The sequence below is a fragment of the Gouania willdenowi genome, chromosome 8 (assembly GCF_900634775.1).
Source record: "Gouania willdenowi chromosome 8, fGouWil2.1, whole genome shotgun sequence".
NCBI lineage: Eukaryota > Metazoa > Chordata > Actinopteri > Blenniiformes > Gobiesocidae > Gouania > Gouania willdenowi.
The window spans coordinates 5,735,202-5,756,787 of record NC_041051.1 but is presented as its reverse complement, the minus strand read 5'-3'; the positions used below and the strand labels follow the sequence as shown (position 1 = coordinate 5,756,787).

The 21,586-nt window shown below is 37.9% G+C and overlaps 1 protein-coding gene across 2 annotated transcripts in view; it reads left to right on the top strand.

The window, feature by feature from the left end:
- The window catches only part of LOC114467963 (septin-9-like), a 156,527-nt gene that overhangs the window by 14,833 nt on the left and 120,108 nt on the right, over positions 1–21,586 (top strand). The window contains exon 2 of one of the 2 annotated variants that reach the window (XM_028454518.1): positions 17,920–17,982. The exons of the other annotated variant lie outside the window; for it this stretch is intronic. Coding sequence (XP_028310319.1) covers positions 17,920–17,982 — 63 coding nt within the window. The remainder of the gene's footprint in view (positions 1–17,919; positions 17,983–21,586) is intronic. 2 annotated transcript variants of the gene reach the window in all.

The following is a 21,586-nucleotide window of genomic DNA, read 5'->3' as shown; positions in this document are numbered from 1 at the left end:
TAATGGTGTTTTACAATGTTGGTTTTGTTAGATGGTTAAATGCTTGTTTGTTGTAAACTGCTTTATACAATTCAATTGAATTAACACTTGCCAGCAGAAACATATGAAATAGTCATTGGTGGACTTGATTTGCAACGCCCTGCCTACCCAACCCTAGTGGTCCTGGCACGTCACTGGTACCAATAGTACCAGGGGTTGTCCATACGGCAACCGTACAAATAGACTCTTTCTATTTTAAAGCAAATTTGGGATTATAAATGATGACCATCATGTGTTTTAAGCATGGTAAAACTGTGAGCCCTGGCAAATACTGTGGCGTTTAATAACATTTGTGTATTTAGATGGACTGAAACTGAATAAGTTGTTTTCTCTGTCATTTTTTACTTTCTCCTGTGGGCTGGTTTGTATGATCTAAAACAGTGGTTCTCAAACTTTTTTGGCTCTTTCTCTTATTTCTGATTCCAAGTCCCCCCTTTGTCTGACTACAACAATATGCTCAGAATACCATGAATAAACAACTATAGAGATAAATGATGGAATGAATGAGTGATAACACACATTTTAGAGAATCTCATTTTGTAAATAAGTGGAAAGAAACATTATTTAGTGGCTTCTGAATGAATTTATTTCTATAGTTTTTATGGTGTAGGCCCAAGACTGACTGTTGTATTTTCAGTTTATATTCTAATCAACATAATTTTCATTATCATTATTATGATTATCATTTTTAACTAGAAATAAAACCGTAATTTGAATGCTTTTTTTTTGGTTAATTTTCCACTTTCTCCTTCTTTCAAGTACATCCTAGTGCCATCGCGTACCCCTTTATGAGAAACGCTGCTCTAAAGGGCCAGATTTTAGTTTGACACGTGATCAATTAGGACAAGTTACTGTCTATTACTTTCCATTCATTCACACTTTGTCTTTCCTTTGCTACATTTGATTGATAATGACCACTGCAGAATGAAAACACGAGGCTTCCTTTAGAAAAAAAAAATGTATTGGCTATTCATACGGAACGCCCCTCATTGGCCAGTTTAGGTGACGTGATAGGTGCACCATGTGACTTAAAGTACCTTCAGTTGTATTTTATCTCATATTTATTTTTAGCTACCCCGCTAACCCTTTTATTTTAGCCCTATCCCTAAACCTAACCCAGAAAATACCCTAAAATGTAATTTTTTTTTCGTATTTGTATTTTTAAAGGTGGAATTTAAATTAATTTAAATATAAATATGTTTATATGAAAAAAATATTTATGACAAAAGCGAGATTCTGTTAAAGGGCGTGATTTCTGTTAACTGGCAGTGAAAACTAATTCAAGTTTAGCATTAAAGGAGCACACAAACATTTCAAATGTCCACTGTCATGCGTTGTATGAGAGCTCAGAGAGCCAGTGTTTGCTTGGTAAAGTGGTGTTGAGTTTTCAAGCATTGTGATGAGTGAAGAACAGGTATAGGAAAAGGTGTTGTCGGTCTCTTCCTTTGGCGCCAGAGCAGCAGCCATTCATTTAAAAGGAGTGCAACTTAAGGTCACGGCTTTTCCAAAGTGTCTTTCCCAAAGTGCTGCACACGTGTCCACATGTGCGTATGAGTCCATGGGTGTGTTTAGTGGTTCGGCTGTGGTCAGAAACAGGTCTTATCTTGGCTATAAAAACAGCCTCCGCTCGCCTTTCAGTCTCTCTTCAGTCTTTTCTTCTTTCACAAATACCCCCCCCCCCCCCATTCTCCCGCCCCCCCGGCTCGTTCTCAGGAAGAGTTGTGAAACGATGTGTTTGCAGTAGCATACTCTGAGCGTGTGTAATCAGTGCTGTGGAAATACTGCGGGAAAAAAAGACAAGAAAAACAATCAGGGGCATCATGTTGTTAGATAATTATAGCTTTACCACAAAGTTCCTTATTATAATTCATTCCTATTGACAGCTATAGATGAATAATATATGATGAAATGTGGTGGGGCTTTGTTAACATAACAGTTATTTCTGTCATTTAGTTAATAACCTGGAGTGATCACATTATTAACCCTGAATGGATTGATAGGGTTCACGTTGAGGTTTTCTTTGTAATAACTGTAATAACATAACAAAACACAGGGAGAACATGCAAACCTTGCAGGGCTTTAACGTGCAGATCTCTGCATTGTGGTGTTAAATATACTGTAGTGTAGTTCTGATACCATTTTTTTGTTCCGATGCCGATACCGATACCCATTTGCATAGTATCGATCGATACCGAAACATGTCAATACTGCAGTGTTTAAAAAAAGATATGACCTGTTTTTCGCTGAAAATCAGGTCCTCAAAATTGCCGACATTTTATCTCTTGTGTAGGGATGTTCGATTGTTTTTCGGCAACATGAAAGCGTGACATCACGATTGGTTCAGAGCGGCAGCTCCGGGGCCAATAGTAGGGATGTCCCGATACGACTTTTTCATTTCCGATATGATACCGATATTGCAGCCTTGCGTATCGGCCGATACCGATATTGAACAGATATCAGCATGAATCATACATCCTTTTTTTTTCTTCTTTTATTACTTAATTTTTAAGGTGGAAAGTTAGAAAACATCTGTGATGTTACTCAAACAGAGGACAATAATCAACAACAGTAGGTATGAGAAAAACTGACCCATTTATTATTAACCAATTGGTTGCATACATTTTAACCTTCAATGTTATTCTGTATCTACAGTATTCTACAATTGAATAAAATAAATTAAAAATTATTTGGGGAAAAGAAATAATAATAAAAATATCGGAGAGTCCGGAAATTTGAATCCGATATCCGATATTCGTTTACAGGCTCATATTGGACCGATATCCCATATCGATATCAGATCGGGACACCTCTAGCCAATAGCGAACATATGTGTTTTTGTGATCAGGAGTCAGAGCAGCAGTGAGAGAGAAAAACACAAGGTGCTATTATTGAAGAAGATGCAATAAATGGCATTGGCGTGTTAATTAAGCATTATCACACTCAAGGTTGTGCTGTTGTGCTGAAATATCAGCACTGGTATGATTCAGTCGTAAACATGTGGCCTTGTATATTTTATATTGCTTTTTACAACAGTTCTACACTGTATGTTATTAGTTAACAGTGATAAGTGGCAAGAGATTATGATTTTTTTATTTAATAAGTGGAGAACACACACGCTATGTTCACACCGCAAGCAAATGAGACCCAAATCTGATCTTTTTGCCCATATGTGACCTGTATCCGATCTGTTAAAGACAGTCTGAACAACACAATTCCAATTTTTTTTAGGGATGTCCCGATACAACTTTTTTACTTCCGATATGATAACAATATTGCAGCCTTGCGTATCAGCCGAAACCGATATTGATCCGATACGATATCAACATGAATCATACATACTTTTATTACTTATTTTGTAGTGGAATGTTAGAAAAGGCTTGATCAAGTGATGTTACTCAAACAAAGAACAATAGTCAGCAACAGTAGGTTTCTTTGTTGGAGTGTGAACCACACTATGGATAGAAGTGTTTTTTTAAGTATTTTATCAGAAAGCTTATATCGGGGATTTATAAAATCCGATATTCGTTTTCTGGCTGATACCTCTAATTTTTTTTTAAATCCGACCCAGGTCCTTTTATATGTGGTCCTAGTTATTTCAGGGTTGCATTCTGTTCATATTCCAAACTGATTGAAGATGCATTTAATGTGTGATATGAACAGTCACACAAAAAAAATTGATTTTTTTGAAAAAGATCTGAATTGTATGTTTAGTTTTTTAATTTATTCTTGTGAAAACAAAAACATTTTTAACTTCTTTTGATCCATGTAAAGCATTCCAGGTAACCATGGCTCTGTAACAAACAGCTTCCTGCGTTTGATTAGTTTTACAACAGGGTAGAGCACACCTTGTTTCACTGCTCTGACGTGTTTCATATCTATGATTATCTGAAAAAAAAAATCACAATTTATTATGTATGATTTTAGGTATTTTTGTAACAATAACATTCCTAATCAATGTTTTTAGGAAGTACTTTAATCTACGTTATTATGCATTGTCCTCACATTGGTTCTATATGGAGAACCTAAAACAATTTGTGCTGCTTTATTTTGAGCTACTTTTGTAGATTATTTTCACTTGTGTTTGACCAAACAACTGATGCACAACCAAAGTAGGAAAGTACAAGTGATTGAAGTAGTTGATATTTAATTATTGTCAATATCTGCAATAGGAGTGTGACAATTTCTCAATACGGCAATATATCGCAATATTTTTCCGCACAATCAATTATTAATATCGCGCTAAGTGTCGATTTTTTTTTTTTTTTCAAAACCTTTTCTGCTTTTTCACTAAAATGTGCAGGTACGTCTTCACAGAAATTTTACATTAGTATGTTTTTATTTATAGAAATGTTGCACTAAAATAGTGTCACTGTTCATAGGACACTTTTTCAATGTATTATCTTTCAGAGATAGAAAATAAAAAATTGTATTTTTTCACTTAATCTTTTTTTTTTTTGTTATGTCATAGATTATCGTAGATTGATTTCTGACCAATATATTGATTATCGCAGTATTGTCATATTGTGAGATAATCGTTATCGTGAACTGTGTCTCGTATCGTGAGGTACCCAGAGGTTCCCACCACTAATCTGCAAGTTAGTACATGCAGATACCGATGTCAGCCTTTCAGTGCCGTATCAGGGCCCCTCCTGATATTAATATCAGTATCGGCACAAAATTTAGAAAAATTACAGTAGTTTAAGTTGTTTTTGTTTTTTACATCACATAAAAACACTTGTTTGATCACCTTTTCACAAAATGCCCAAGAAGTGTTGCTGCACGTCTACAAGCTCAATCTAGTCCTCCTTAAGCAAACACACTCAGATCTGAAGTCATTGTGACGCCCCTTAGAGGCGCTGCATGCTCTAGATTTTGTAAATCGTTTCACCTGTTTTCTTTGCTTGTTGTGTGTGTGTATATGTGTGCGTTTGTGTGTGTGCTTGTTCTTGTGTTTAAGTGTTCCTAAGTACTCCACCTTCCCCTCAGTGTTTACCCTCTTCACTCATTTAACACCAATAAATAATCAGTTGACATATTTGTCCGGGGATAGCGATGCACTTTAGCGCTTACACCACACACAGACTCAAACAAGCACACACTTGGCTTTGCTTAACACGCCAGATGACATCAATCAATTGAGGCCCATAGCAAATACACTGGCAGCTATGCTTTTGCCAGGATCCATAATTTGACGTCTCATGGCGCTCTGAGCTGGGTTTTTTTTCCACATACTTATTCCATTCTTATGTATATCATACATGTTATGACCTCTGTTACACATGATTGTGTCACTAGACAAATATGACCTCAGAAGATTACAAATAAGCCTTAAAGGCATAAAAGACATGAGATGATAGAGTGTACTTTCTTGTGTTGCTGTGTGTCTATTTTTGTGGCTCCAGACAAGACCGTGCAGGTGAGGACAGCAGCAGACTCGCTGATGAGCAAACACGCTTTGGTGCTAGCACACACTTTGACTTTGCAGGTGTCACTCCTTAGTTCTCAAAGGGCTTAGCTAATGCACATTAGCCAGGGTTCTCGCCAGCGCTGTTGAGCGTAGGGGCCCCCGATGCTGTGATTTCACCCCCTGTTTGAAACAGTGTCTTTTCTGTTGTTTTTTTCCTTTTTTAATTGGTACCGTTGTAATAATTGTTGCACACTTGGACTTCCAGGCGTGGTTGTGTTGTTTAAACTCTCTTTTTAATCTTCATAACTGAGAAACACATACAGTACATCAGCAGCACTGGCTATTTAATATAGGCAATTGGCCCTTATGCTCCTGTCTTCACCTGAGGATCCCGAGGACCCCTGCAGCCACTTAGCTGTCCCCGATGCGGCCTTTGTGCTTGGTAACTAAGGGTGAGGAAAAAAAATCGATGATTATTATTATTATTATTATTATTAATCGATGTTTTCCATGATTCTAATCATCCAAGATTCTGAATCGATTCATAAACTTCAAAAATATTACTTAAAAAGTATTAAATTGTCTTACATTTAGATCACATAGGTCTTAAATGTGCTTTACTGACTGTAACTGTACAATGTTGTATATTTTGAAATGGGCATCTTTCATGAAAGAGAAAAAGGCAGCCAGCCTAAGCTTTTATTTAGGCAATTTTATTTATTAACAGAAGCTTTATTTTTTGTATGCCTTAACGTATTCTTGTAGTCACTGAGAATTGAAACTTACTAAAAAAAGTTTCTATTTTGAAAATTTACACAAAACACCAGTTTATTTTTGTAACTTCTGGGAGAAAAAGGCAGTAATCCTAAGCTTTTATTTAGGCAATTTTATTTATGTAAGTTATTTCTTGTACAGTAAGTTTTTATTTGTTTAGCATGAATAAATGTTACCTTTTGTCTTAAGTTTGCCTTTGTGTGATTTTATCATTATTTAAAGGTGTCTTATACAAACTATATTTGCTATAATTTGCTTTAACACAATATCCGTTGTATACATTTTGAATCAAGAATCGGTTAAAACGAGAATTGATTTTGAATCGAATAGTGAGACACCCAAAGATTCACATCTCCATTGGTAACCGTAATTACCGTCCAATATAAACTGTGAGCTTCTTGCTAGTGTGTAGCGACACATGAAGCTGCTCGTCATGTTTATAACTAGCAACGGATCGTTCTTCATGTGCACACACGGATGTGAATACTGTCGGTTTGAAATGTGTTTGGGTTTAAAGACACATTCGTTTTATTTGGTTCGGGCTGTGTTCTGTTGGGCTCAGGCTGGGTCAGGTCTCTTTTCTTCGGCCTGATTAAAGCTCTACTGTGTGCATCATCACCTTTGTAACCCACAATCACTGTCCAAGATATATATTATATATGTACTGTATATATATAACAGTGTGCTTCATAATCTAAACAAAAACAATCAACTAAATAAAACAATAGAAACATGCAATTAATGAGTGGGGGGTCCACTCATAATACCTATTTTTATTTTATTTTATTTTCAATCTAGAATTAGAATAAAATATTATTTCTTGTCTCTACAGTGTGTGAGTATTTATTAGTGGCAGACCTAAACTAGAGGTCTGCAACCTGCGGCTCTGGAGCCTCATGTGGCTCTTTGACTCTTATGCAATGGCTCCCTATAGCTTTAAAAAAAAACTATGGAAATAAATAGTTATTTTCTTTACAGAGGTTACTAAATATTAATGACAAATAAAATCAAGATCTAACAATTTGTTAAGCTAAAAATAAATCACGTTGTGCAATGACTCAGCACCTTTCTACTTCACCTCCTTCAACATCTACAGACCATCAACTTTCCTGCACCTGTGGCTAACCTTTTAAATCCCTGGTAAGATAACGAAACCAACAAAAACACTATTCTGGAAGAAAATAGAGATTTTAATTGTGTGGGAACAGATTCATTTAACCACCAATGTGCAGGTTAAATATGCATGTTTTATGTGTGGCAAGAAATGAGAAATTAGCATGTGTTGATCACATGATCATGTGTTATCAAATTTACTTTTTGTGACCTTTCAAATACATTAACTAAAAAAAAATCTTCTTTTTATAACATTGTGTTCATGTAAACTGAAATGTGTAAGACTATAGTTGTGCTGGTGGCGCTCGCTCGGGTACATCTCAATACCCCTATTCTGTAAAAACGGAGTGTGTCTGCTCTGATCAGCTGAGATCGGCTGCTTGTGTTTGAGGAGCGGCTGTGGCCGTGACCCTCTTAAGGTCCTCACAGTAATACATATCCTTTAATCATCCTCAATCTAACCAGACTTAGCCTTCAAAATACTTTCAAATATCATGCTGTTGCATTACTGTTTTTGCTTTTTCTCAATGGCTAAAAAAGCAAAAGGCACGTCCCACCTTCAAACACAACCTCATTTAACAATCCATGAAAACGCTACTTAACCTCCCACTTTTCTATAGCAATACATACTTACGACGGTCACTGCACTAGTTACTTAAAAAATAATGTGCCTTAAACACTGTCAGTAACTGAGCCCTACATTAAAGCTAAAATATTTAGCGGCGTAATTTGTTGTATTTTTGAGTTCTTTTTTTGGTGTCTTGGTAATGGCAACAGGATGACCAGTAATCAAGAAATTTTCAAAAATGAATTTAAAATGCCACAATCATTCTTTTTTTTTCATTTTTTGAGAATGAGGATGCTTAGAGACAGAACCTGTGAAATAGATAAACAATTACAAGAATGGAGAGAACATGCAAACTGCACACATAACAGTCCCAGTGGGAAGACAAATCCAGAAATGGTTACCACTACGCCTCTTCACCTCACTGTCCCATTTTTCATCAGGCAACAGTGAATCAGTGCATTTAAGGTTAAACTAACCTCAAATGAAACTTCTGGGTTAAAGTGACCCTAAACACACCCACTCACTGACCTGCTCACTCTACCTCAGCACGCTTAACGCCAAAGGGTTTCCATTGGAAAGGAAATGTGAGTCTTTACTTTTTAAACCCTCAAAATTTGTCAAATTTGTCAGTTTAGAAAAACAAACAACCCAGCTGTGTCTGTCTTGTGTTTTCTTTTACTCTGTTGAGTACACACACACACACACACACACACACACACACACACACACACACACACACACACACACACACGCACACACACACACACACATGCACACAGACTCACACATGCACACACACACACACACACACAGACTCACACACACACACATGCACACACACACACACACACACACACACACACACACACACACACACACACACTCACAGACTCACACATGCACACAGACTCTCACACGCACACACACACACACACACACACACACACACGCACACAGACTCACACACACACACACACACACACACACACACACACGCACACAGACTCACAGACTCTCACACACGCACACACACACACACACACGCAGGTATGACACAAGCTTAAGTCATGCTTCCAGTCACGTCCCAGTGCTTTCATTCTTCCTCATCACTCAAACCAGCTGTCTGTGGCAGGAAACAGCCCATGCTGGCATTAAAGGCAGAAACTGAGTCACACACTGTTATGTTGCACTATGATAGCGACAGCTGAGTTATCAGGCATTAACTTTCCTCTTCTGAACAGCTGAAACAGCTTCTGAACGTTTGTTCTGGGCATGTATTGGTTTACTTCAGTTAAAAGCATGTACGTTATGTTCACTTGAGTTTTTCATTGACAGTAGGGTGAGTGTGTAGAAGGCTACAATTGTACTGTCATTAGCCCTGCAGTGGACTGGTGACCTGTGTTCGGGTGTACAAAAAGTTGAGGGTGTAGCAGTTAGCACATCTAGTCATTGCTGGTATTGGTGATCTGTGCATGTTGGTGTCAGGATACATGTTGATTTAGAAAACTTCATGCAGGAAAAGGTGAAACCAAACAAACCTTAAGGCTGATATCTGGAGTTTCTGAGAAATCTCTTTATGTATGATTCTTTTAAAATGCAAAAAAATACCTAACTAGTCTTTTATTATGGTCTACTGCTGGTGGTCATTCATATACATTACTGTAAGTAAGTCCCTCCTTCTAACTATTGACCCTTATACAAATGGAAACAATCGCCCACTGCATCCAGCCAATAGGCTTCTACTTCCTGATTTTGAGTCTGTCAATCAAAGTGAATGTAGAACTGTGCACAGAAACAAGGCCTCGCGTCACAACAGCAAAACAGGTAAATATGGTTTTGGCTCTTACCTGACCCATAGACCTATATCAATGCGATCTGATGCAACCTTGTTATGTTTTGCAATGCGTGTGCAGAAAAGTAGAGGCGTGGCTTCTGGTAGATTGGCAGAGGCAATGGGAGGAAATGAGGGTGTTTAGGGACCCCAAACCCACTTTTTTCTGCTGAATAAATATTTATTTGGGTATTAAGGAGTGCTGTTTATTGATCCTAGTCCAACCTTTAACATTTTAGTAAAACAAATGTATTTATTTTATTGGTAAATGGTAAATGGACTTGATTTATATAGTGCTTTATCACCACACTGAAGCAGTCTCAAAGCGCTTTACATATCAGCTCATTCACCCAATCACTCTCACATTCACACACCAGTGGGACAGGACTGCCATGCAAGGCGCTAGTCGACCACTGGGAGCAACTTAGGGTTCAGTGTCTTGCCCAAGGACACTTCGACACATAGTCAGGTACTGGGATCGAACCCCCAACCTCTCGATCAGAAGACGACCCACTACCACCTGAGCCACGGTCGCAATTGTAGAATACTGTAGATATTATTTTGAAGGTTAAATGATTCATGCTGATATCGTATCGGATCAATATAGGTATCGGCCGATACGCAAGGCTGCAATATCGGTATCATATCGGAAATGAAAATGTTGTATCGTGACATCCCTAACAATATTAATTACTTGAGGCATGTTTGCACAAATCATACATTTTGGCAATAAATAACTCACTAATATACAGCTTAGCACATGAAGCAGTGCATTAGTGTTAAATTGGTCAACTTTATACAAAAAAAAAATCTGGTCAAGGGAATGAATGTAATGAATGTGTGTGTATACAGACAGTACTCTACTGTTGAAGAGTACTTTATGAGACTGGCCTGGACAAAAATTATGGCACTCATAAATCACCTGACTGCAGTGAATGGCTCAACAACAACGTTGTGCAACAAAATCTTAAGTTAAGGGTACCATCATTTTTGCCTACATCTGTGTGTGTGTGTGTCATAGTTATTGTCTGATTATTGTCCCAGCCGTTTTGAAGAGCAAACACAGGAAGCAATATAAAAAATTTACATGACTGCCTCTAGCTAGCCCAGCCTTCCTGCTGTACCAGTTATTCTTGTATAAACTTTACCTTTTCTCGCTGGCTTGTCGGCTTATTTTGATGTTAGGCTGATCTGTGCCTCGCTGTTTTATCTGTAGTTTTTCCACCAATGTTCTCCTCTCAAATGGTTTTTGGAAAGAAGAGACCGTATAGTTTCACTTTTTGCGTCGTCCATCATTGTTGTCATCATTGTCATCACATCAACGTACTTCTTCTTTTTTGAACTTCCGGCCGACAAGACGCATCAAAGGCGCGTTGCTGCCCTCCACAAGTCCCGTGTTTCCCCACACCATAGGCACACATTGCTTGCCGCTTGGGCGATATCTCCATCGCCCAAGCGACATCAGATTCGACGACGCTGATTGGGTAATTCCTGTTGCTATGTTGAATCTCTTGTCGGTGATTGGCTGCTCTGCCGCACTGGCTATATCACCCAAGCGAGTCAGCAGACATGAGCACGAAGCTGCAGGAAACCATTTTCCCCGAAAATTCTAATTTATATATTGTATATGACATGTCATTGCGAATTTAAACACACATGGTGCTCAAAATAATTGATCATTGTTTATTTTAAAAATATTTATAAAAAAAAAAGAAAAATCAAAAACACTAGGGGGGGCGGCGCCGAGCACCCTGTATTGGCCAGCCGCCACTGGCTGAGACGGATTATATGGAGTCATTTAGGCCATTGTGCGTCACTAAGGCTGCGTCCCAATATTCCCTCCTACCTCCTTTCCTATCCACTTTCCCTTAACCCCGTGATGTCATCAAAAAGGAGTTATGGAAAGGTCATCACGTTGTTTTGACAATCAGACGCACTTCCACTAGGAGATGTAATAATCCAACGGTGGCGAAGGTTTGTGATGTCTGTCGTGGTGAAAAACTACAAATTTCCAAAAATGGACTAAAAGTAAATTCATAACACTTTCCCCCGTGCCTTTAACCACTGATATAATCTCATATCACAAGGTTTTAATATAAATCAAAGGAAAAGAGGTTACCTGGCTACGAGAAACTAAAATGAAACTAAAAGAACGTCACATTGAGAATGGTTGCTCACATTCACCTTTCACTCAGAAATCAACATTAATCCAAAATAAGTATGATTTTATGAAATTGTTACATTTATGCAAGATAAGGGCCTACAGAATGAAATATGTTGAATAAAACATAATCTGGCTAAAAATGTCTCTGATGTCTCTGTTTTATGTCGGTTATAATCTGATAATATGTCTTACATATAATAAAATACGGGTTTTAGATTATTTATTTAACGTTGTTCAAGGCATATTATTGCAATGGTAATTTACGTGATCTCTGTCCCTTTTCAGTCTTTGTGAGTTTCCGTGAGCGCTCGAGCAAGCAGGTCCCTTTAAATGTTGTCGCCACAATGAATTGTGGGTCAGCATTATCTCGTCTCCTTTGGTAAATGATGTATCGGTGTTTCCTAGGCTAAAAGAGGTTATAAAGCAAGCATTGAGACTCCTTTCCTTAGCTTTTAGAGTATCAGAACGCTCTTTATCATGGCCGCCACTTAAATACTAATAGGAAAAGGGGATAGGAAAGGAGATAGGAGGACTATCCACTGTTCCTTCACCCCCGGAAGGGTCTAAAATCTGCCCTCGGGCCTTTAGAAACAACAGCGCAGGCACCTGTAGCTTAAAGTGTATGGAATTAAAACTCTGGCGTTAACCAATCAGCTTTCGAGTTGGCTATTGTACACCTGACCTGCTGTAGCACCAGTGTAACAGTGGAGCCAGCTAGCAGGCGCAGTATGTACACGTCTTTTGATTGGATACTGTCAGCCTGTGGAATCAGTTTGTCTTTTTCCGTATTGTGACGTCATAGGGTGGACTCTATTTCTGCTGCATGTTTCTGACGCGATGACTTCATATTCAGAGCTGGGATTGGTCCGTACCTGGTATCAGCGGTACAGTCTGAAAATGTCTCTCGTGATGGCAGAGTCTGAATTGAGCCCCTGGAGGAAGAACGCAAGCCCCTTGAGTGTTTTTGGGTTTTCCCCGACATGCCTCTAAAGTGTATTGATTTCTGTTAATGTCTGTCCACTGTTGTATTCTAAACTGTGCCAAATAAAAAAAATTCAAAACAAAGAATGGACTTTCAAAATAAAAGGCCTGATCAGCTGTTTCGTGTCACACGAGCAATCAGGTGACAGCATTGACAGGTCTGAGGAAGACTATAGTGTCACAACAAACACAATCAATGGGTCACACTTTTTTTCACCTCCCAGAAGGCCCAGGTGTGAAACGCATGGTCTGCCACTGGTCAGCAAGGTTCTTGTTTATCCCCATTCAGTCCCGCATAGAATATAAGATCCTCCTGCACACCCATCACTGTCTGCACGGTGCAGCCCCCACTTACCTCACTGAACTGCTCATACCACACACCTCAACCAGGACCCGATCAGGCCAACAGCATCGTCTGGTCATGCCTACGACACGGCTCAAAACAATGGGCGACAGGGCCTTTGAAGCTGCTGCCCCCGCCTGTGGAATGCCCTCCCAGACCACTTCAGGGCCCCGAAAACAGTGGACACTTTTAAGAAAAAACTTAAATATCACCTTTTTACAGAAACTTATTTTAACAGTTAATGCCTCTTTTTCGTCCTGTCTTTTATTATATATTGTGTTGTAATGTTTTAATCCTGTAGCACTTTGAGGTTTGGCATTAGAAATAAAATGTATTATTATTATTATTATTATTTGTCCAAAATGACAAATGAAACGATTCTACTTTTCATATGAAAAAATCCAGTGCCATTCAAAATGAGTTTGTTGTGTTCTTAACAATACTTCTTGTCTGTCTAGACAACAAAAACAAGCTCATTGCTAACATGAAGTTCCAGTACTAGGTGAGGTTTTCTTCTGGCATGAATGATGCCTTTCCCAGTGCATTTACTGGACCTAATCCAACCTAGTGGTGAGATAACAGTTGTGTGTCTGTGGTTCAAAGGAACTATTGCCGATGATTCATCAGGAGGAGGAGCACAACCACACACATTATATTACATTTATCACAAAGCAGCAAGGAGGATGAATGCATTTCTTTCTCAAGCAGGACATATGGACCCGGCTGTTGGTACAAAGATCTCTGAGATGTTTGTGTGCCACACCTCTGATTAAGATCTCGTATAAAACCACATCCACCAGCTTAAGCCCCACGATTCTCAAATTCCATCAGCCCATCCATCTTCCAGACCCGCGTAGCTGTAAGGTGCTCACTTATTCACAGTGGAATGAGGCGTACTTTGACACACAATAACACATTAGCACACAATAAACGGCACGCTCACTCAACCCCTGTGGGAGACTATAAATTATTTCCTTATTGTGCTTCCAAGTTGTACAAAGTTCTGTTTGCACTTAATATGCCCATTTTCTGTGCCTTTAGTTTTTCAGTAGGTGGAGTAAATAATTATTAATCCATGTCAGCAGGTGGCAGTAGATGGAAAGATGTGTTTTTTTTTGTGTGAAAATAAGGGCAATTAAAAAAACAATGGCTGTGTTCGAAATCACACACTAACGTACTACTCATACTAAGTCTGATGTCAGAATTAGTGTGTAGTGCGTTCTAATTTGATAGTATGGATAGATTGAGTATGCGAGAAATACCCGGATGTATTCTGTATCGGGACATTTTTTAAGTATGCATGGTTGGCACACTAGTCATACTCAACCGCCCCATGATGCATTGCAAGTGAAACATAAAATGGTCCTGAGACCGGCTTCAAGCTAGAAATCAAACATTCTCTTTTCAAAACAAAAGCACATCTTGTCTTCCATTATTTTTTCACAACTCTTTTGTAAATAGGGCTCTTGTTTTGAAGTTCACCGGAAGTTTAGTCAGTTGCACATTGGAGGGTCTCTGAAAATCTCAGAAATGTCAGAAATGAAATGTGTTTCCATGAGTTTTATGGCTCAAATGATCACATGTTGATATTCTACTTGGTCACTTTCTCACTTAAAATGTTTTCAGGACTTTCAAAGATGGAGAATCAAAAGAAATATTTAGCCTCAGGGTGCTTCAGGGTTTTGTCCTTGTAGGTTCCAAATGCATCTTGGGTAACTGGGAAGTATACTTCAGTGGGAGCACTTATCCTAATCATACCATTGACTGTAAGAAGAACGGACGTGACGTCCTCCATAGTTCCTCAACGTTCTTGAAGCTTATTTAACTTCTTAAATAAGTTATTATAAATTATTTAAAACAAACTTATGATCACAGCAGACTTTAGGTTTGGAAAAAAATTATGTGATGAGTATTTTAACTTTAGAGTTTGAACCAAATCCCATCTGGTAACATTGAGGAGGAGGTTTATGACCTATACTGTAGCCAGTCAGCAGAGGGAGCTTTAATAAAAAGCTTCACTTTTGGAGGAGCTTGTCCCGTCTGTTCTTTTCACAAAATCATATTCAGGACCGGTTTTGCTGCTAGGCAACCCAGGTGGGCGCTATCTGCTGGAGGGGCAAGAAATTCCCCCCCCAAACAAATTAAAAAAATAAATCGTTTTAATAAATGTGAAACACTTTACAATCACTGTACATGTTTTCTCTTAAATAAATATTAATATTGCAAATCTAAAAATAATTTGATGAAACCATAGATGCCTTTTCTTGGAAATCCAGACGTGGGAAGTTTTGAACAACATTGGCGATGTTAGTGGTCTGCTCTTTATTTGCTGCTTACAAGCAATCTTCTGCTCATATTTATGCTTATATCATTGAATTGTCTTTGATTTATTTTACCTCCCTCATTGCATTGCTTTTTTGCATATGTAGTATTTTTTGTTCTACTCTATATAATTCTATTGTGTTGTTTGCACATTGTGTTCTTTGGTTTTAATATTTTTGTTACTGACTAGTAAAACCAAACAGGAAAGTAGAAATTTCCTTGCACTGAAACTTTTATATTTTATTTTAACTTTTTATTGCAGTTTTGCATTGCTTTTGGATTTTGCACCATTTGTTGTTGTTGTTCCCTCAGGACATTTGCACTGTAACTGTGGGTGTTATTTTGTATTATAGTCTATTATTAAATATTTTATTATAAGTTGTATTTTTTTCCTAGGGCACCGGATGAGCTAAATTATTACTAACAGTATATATTAAACATTATACTCATCATTGAGTGTGTAGTGTTTAGTACGTTATATGTGATTTCGAGCACAGCCAATGTTTTAGGGATAAATTAATTATGATTACTACTTTCCATAAACAAAATTTTCAATGCTGAGACGATGTGACCTTAGTGCACGTGCAGCAGGTTTGTTATACCACACTAATGAAGTGTTGTTGCAATGCAAATCTGTCGAGAGCACAGACGATAACAGCGACTCCTAAAACATGGCTTTATTTAGATTTCTCACAGAGCAGCTGGAGATAGTTTGAACTGTGGGAGGTTGAGGAGTCATGGTATGTTTTGTGCCTGTACCGTTTGTTGCTGCGTTGGTTTCTAGCCTCCAGTCCCACCCATAGCACCGCTGAGCTACCAGCAGGTGTGGCTCAAGGACGAATGGGATCTGCTCTCACATTCATTCATTCATTCATCATCTGTATGCCTTCGTTCTAGTACAGGGTCACAGCAGGGAGGGGCTGGTGCCTACTCTGTCTAAAATGGGTTGTAAGATGGGGTACACCCTGTACTGCAGGATGCCAGTTTGTCACAGATTATGAAAACCATTTTGAGCATAAATGTGATCAGTGACATGCCGTGACCACTAGGGCTGGGTAGGAGCGGTCACATGGCATCTATTCACTAATGTACTGTGAACTTACGTATAGCATTTAGCATAGCGTGGTTACGTCAGCTCTCTACGCTACCTTTGGACGTAAATGGTTGTCATCTTGGGGACCTGACTGCGCATGCGCAAACACGTAAAATCACGCAATGGGAACAGAGGCAGAGGAGCAATGTGCGTTTGGGAGGGGGCGTGGCCTTATAGCGGAGTGAGACTGTGCAGCTGTTTCAGGAAATAGCGCTGTTTAGTAATTTGGGCTATGAAACGCACAAAATGCGGACACTTTCAAACTTATAGATACTGTAGGCTATTGAAAATGGAAAAATAAATAATTATAATTATATTATAATTAAAACAAATAATCAAAATATCAATTCACCCTTGGGTAGGAACTGCCCACCTTGCCTACCCTGACTGCACGTCACTGAATGTGATATTGGTGATACTAACCATAGTAAAGCTTTAGTAACGCTCAAATTAGGAGTACATATAATCAAATTTGATTTACTAATGATTATGTAATGATATAAGTGCTTCAATAAAACATAGGTTACTGTGGTTCACACTCCAACAAAGTAACCTACTGTTGCTGACTATTGTTCTCTGTTTGAGTAACATCACTTGATCAAGCCTTTTCTAACGTTCCACTACAAAATAAGTGATAAATGTATGTATGATTTGTGCTGATATCGTATCAGATCAATAACAGTATTGGCCGATACGCAAGGCTGCAATATCGGTATCATATCAGAAGTGAAAAAGTTGTATCGGGACATCCCTACTTGAAACAGCATTATGCTCGGACCAATTCAAAAAGTACTGGTATGTGTCTTGACGAAATGATTAAACAAAGTATGAATACATTGCAGTTTAATTTATTTAATTTTTTTTGTTTGTTTTTTTGTTCTGTTTTTCTTAATAGTATTTATTTGAATTGTTTATTTTGTTTTTTTCACTATTTTTTGTTACCAGTACTACCAGTACTAGTCAAGCTTTGAGTTTTTACTACTAACATATTTTATGTCTACTACTATCAAATGTAATGACTTTCCATAACAACCACGATTCAGGCTCTGAAGTACCATGTTGAATGTGTTATTGTTAGTCCTTTGTGGTTAGTCTGCCTAACATGAAAAATTAAACCAATCGGGATTTATCATATATTTATCATATATTCGGTATACTGTGTAGATCTAACCAATAAAGATAAAAAAATGTTCTGTCACGCTAGCTACTTAATTAAATGTACATTTTCAGAGACAAGGGATTGTATGATTATCCTGCTTCTGATATTTGTGTCTTTATTTACAGCACGATCGGCCAGTGCTCGAGCCAGGAGGACAGAGAGAGAGGTTTCTAGCATCACTGGTCCCAGTGAGTCCATACACGCCTGTCATTCAGCACATACAGCTCCAATGTTCTCACCATAGATAGAAGTTAGAATAGAACACTTACTTTCAGGTGTGATCATTATGTCGTGTTCGGATTGTGCCAACTCTCCACATTTCAGATTTGGTGAAAGCAACTCACTGAGGCTGCTTAGAGATTTTCCATGACTGGTTAAGAGTTTGGGATTCACTGACGCCCATGGCTTAGCATGAAACCGACACCTAAGGTACTGATCATAGGATTAAATTGGGTGGTTTTACGGCAACTTTTAGTTGAATGAATTAATGTAGGATCTCTACGAAACTAGGATCAATACTAAAACACGAATGACTTTCATTTTTTAAATAAGTTGTTCCTCATTGATAAAATACTTTCATTCATTTTAACTGCTGACACTTATAAGCAATCTTTTTATTAGTCTATTGGATTCTTGGATGCAGTGTTCATTTTGTTGGAATGTAGTTTTTGTCGACTATATTCTTTAAAGAAAGTGTCTATTTGTACGGTTGCCATACGGACAACCACCAGTGCTATTGGTACGGTTATGGAAGTACAAGTGCGTAGCGTCTTAGGGTTAGGTTTAGGTTTAGGTTTAGGTTATAACAATATCGCAACAATTTTAAGGGTTAGGTTTAGGGTAAGGTTTAGTCTTAGTCACGTGACCTAAACTGGCCAAATAGGGGCGCTGCATACGGATAGAATGTCAGTATGTTGATACGGCAACCGTACAGATAGCCACTGCCTTCTTTAAAACTGCTATCCGGAGTTTCTGAAAGAACGTCTTGATGTCCCGCCCCCAACAGCTCTACTTCCTCCCCTGCCTCTGCCAATCTACTAGAAGCTACGCCTCTACTTTTGTGCACACGCATTGCAAAACAACAAAGTTGCATAACTACAAAAACTACACATTTATTATTAGAGTGCCATAACTTTTGATTAAAACATGTTTATTACCTGTCCATGAGAAATGTCGCCAAATCCTGGTCTGTTCGGAATCCTTTTAAAAGCAGCAAGTCCCTCCCCCTTTGAAAAGCAGCTCAGAGATAAATCCTGTTGTGGTCACGAAGACATTTATCTACAAGCTTTACCCAGACTTTTCTTTTTTAGTAGAAGCTTTATACGTGGGTAACTGGAGTTTCTCCATGACGTTATGCTGCTCAGTGATACCTGTTTGCTGTTGTGACAGTGCACGCCCATTCACTTTGATTGACAGTGGCTCGCTCCAGAAAGTCGAAACCTATTGGCTGGGCAAAGTCTGCGCTTTCTTGCATTTGTATAGGGGTCTATGGATGAAGGAGGGACTTATATACACTATTGTATATGAATGCCCACCAGCAGTAGACTATAGTAAAAGACTAGTTACGTTTTTTTTGCTTTTCAAAAGAATGATACATAAACATAGATTTCTCAGAAACTCTGGATATCAGCTTTAAGCAACGATATCAAAATATATTGATATTTTTGTTAACTTATAAAATCTTATTCGAAATATAATGTTCACATAGGACGAAATCCAATCAGAACTAAGTTTCTTTCCTTGAAGGTATCCAATCAAAACTACTTCTATTGCATGAAAGGCGGGAGAAGTAGGTTATACATTGCATCAAATCTGACTAAAATCTGAATAAATATTATTCCATCTATTATCAGGTTGAATAAATGGTAATTGATTTTTTTTTTTTTTTAAATGTGTAGAATCTTTTGCTTTTTATTTTTGTCAACTATAACTGTAACAGATTTTTGTCAACTAAAATCTTAAACATTTTTTTGACTTAATCTAGATTATTTACTGAAATAGTCATGATCACTAAATTTGAACTAAAATTAAGTTTAATTTTTGTCAAAAGACTATGGGCTCATGCCAGGGGTGGACATCCCCAGTGGGCCGGCCGCTGGTGGGCCGGTGTGCTGCTGGGTCGGGTCATGAGAAAGAGAAAAAGAAAGGAGAAATAATCATACCTGTTACTGTAAGTATCACGTTTTGGCCGGGACGCTCCCGTATTTTACCCCTCTTTCCCTCTATCGTCCCGTATTAGTATTTTCTCGTAAATATCCTGTATTTTAATGTAATAATAATTAAAAGATAAATAAATAAAAACATTCCTCTGCGTCTCTAAACTGAACGCCGTCACTAGCCTCGCGAGAACTTCCACCTGAAATGGCCTGAGTGACAGTTCTCGCTACATTACCGTATTTTTCGGACTATAAGGCGCACTTAAAATCCTTTAATTTTCTCAAAAATCGACAGTGCGCCTTATAATCAGGTAATCATGAAATTAATATGTCCAAATGTTTTAGTACAACTTTGGTAAACTATGAAGCTGCACTGCTTGATGGATTTTTGGCACTTTAGGGCTACCGTAGTCAGACGCCTCGTGGAGGGATATGTACCAGTACTGTGCTTCAACATACTGAACTGAAAAAGTGAGTGTAATGTTCTATATTTTATGTGTTAAACCTGAACAATGTTGAGAGTTATTGTTAATGAGTTGAATAAAGTTTGACTTATCAGACTATTTTGTTTCGCTTAATGCGTCTTAATAATGATAATAAGAAGAATAACAAACCGGTGCGCCTTATAGTCCGGTGTGCCTTTGTATGAAAATAGAGCCAGTCAGACCCATTCATTGATAGTGCGCCTTATAATCTGGTGCACCTTATAGTCCGAAAAATACGGTAGTGCTGACAGTGGCAACAAACCTGGTGTCATGTACTGAGTGCGCATCGTACTGAGATTGTATATGCACATGCGCACTACCGGAAAACGATTTTTTGCTAAAAATATAAATAATTATTTTTGTCTATTTTTGTTTTCAACGTGAAGGGACACGTGTTTTATTTGTTCATTGAATTATGTTAGGGTTAGGGTTGTAATCTCACTACGGAGGTAAACTCAGACCTTGACACCGTAAACAACTCAGACAAGAGATTAATGAATGAAGACGTTCCAGTGAAAAAAACAAAGAACTGGTGCAAATACGTTGTAAAATGTGACAGAGCGTTTATCTTCATGAAGAGCAGCAGGATGTGACACAGTTACACGTTCTGTGAGATTATTAACTGATATTTTAACGTCTACCACAGCAGAAGGAACCACGTAAGTCACCATGAAAAATCAGCCAATCACAAGCTTTACAAATATACACTGCTTTAAAAAAGTGTTAAAGAATGTAAAGTCTGTAATAAATGTGTCTAATAAGTCATTAGTGAATACCAGAGAACCACATGAGTGAGCATGAAAAATTATAAGAAAATATAGAATGAAAATAAAATGTAAATGTCTAGTTTAAAGACAAGCAACGTGAAATTAACAGTAAATATGCAATGTGTTGACTTGTATATGAACTGTAAGTATAGTAAATAAACACATGTGCTTCATATACACATTTATGTTTTTATTTAGGCTGTTTTATAATTTAGGAATTAGGGCTGGGCGATATATCGAGATTGAAGATGTATCAAGTTTTTTATTTTGGCGATATAGAAAACTATAATATTGCATCTATCAATATATATTGTATTTTGTATCAAAACACTAGTTTTAGGAGTTGCTGCTTTTACTTCTCAGAACAGAATGTAAAGCTCAGTT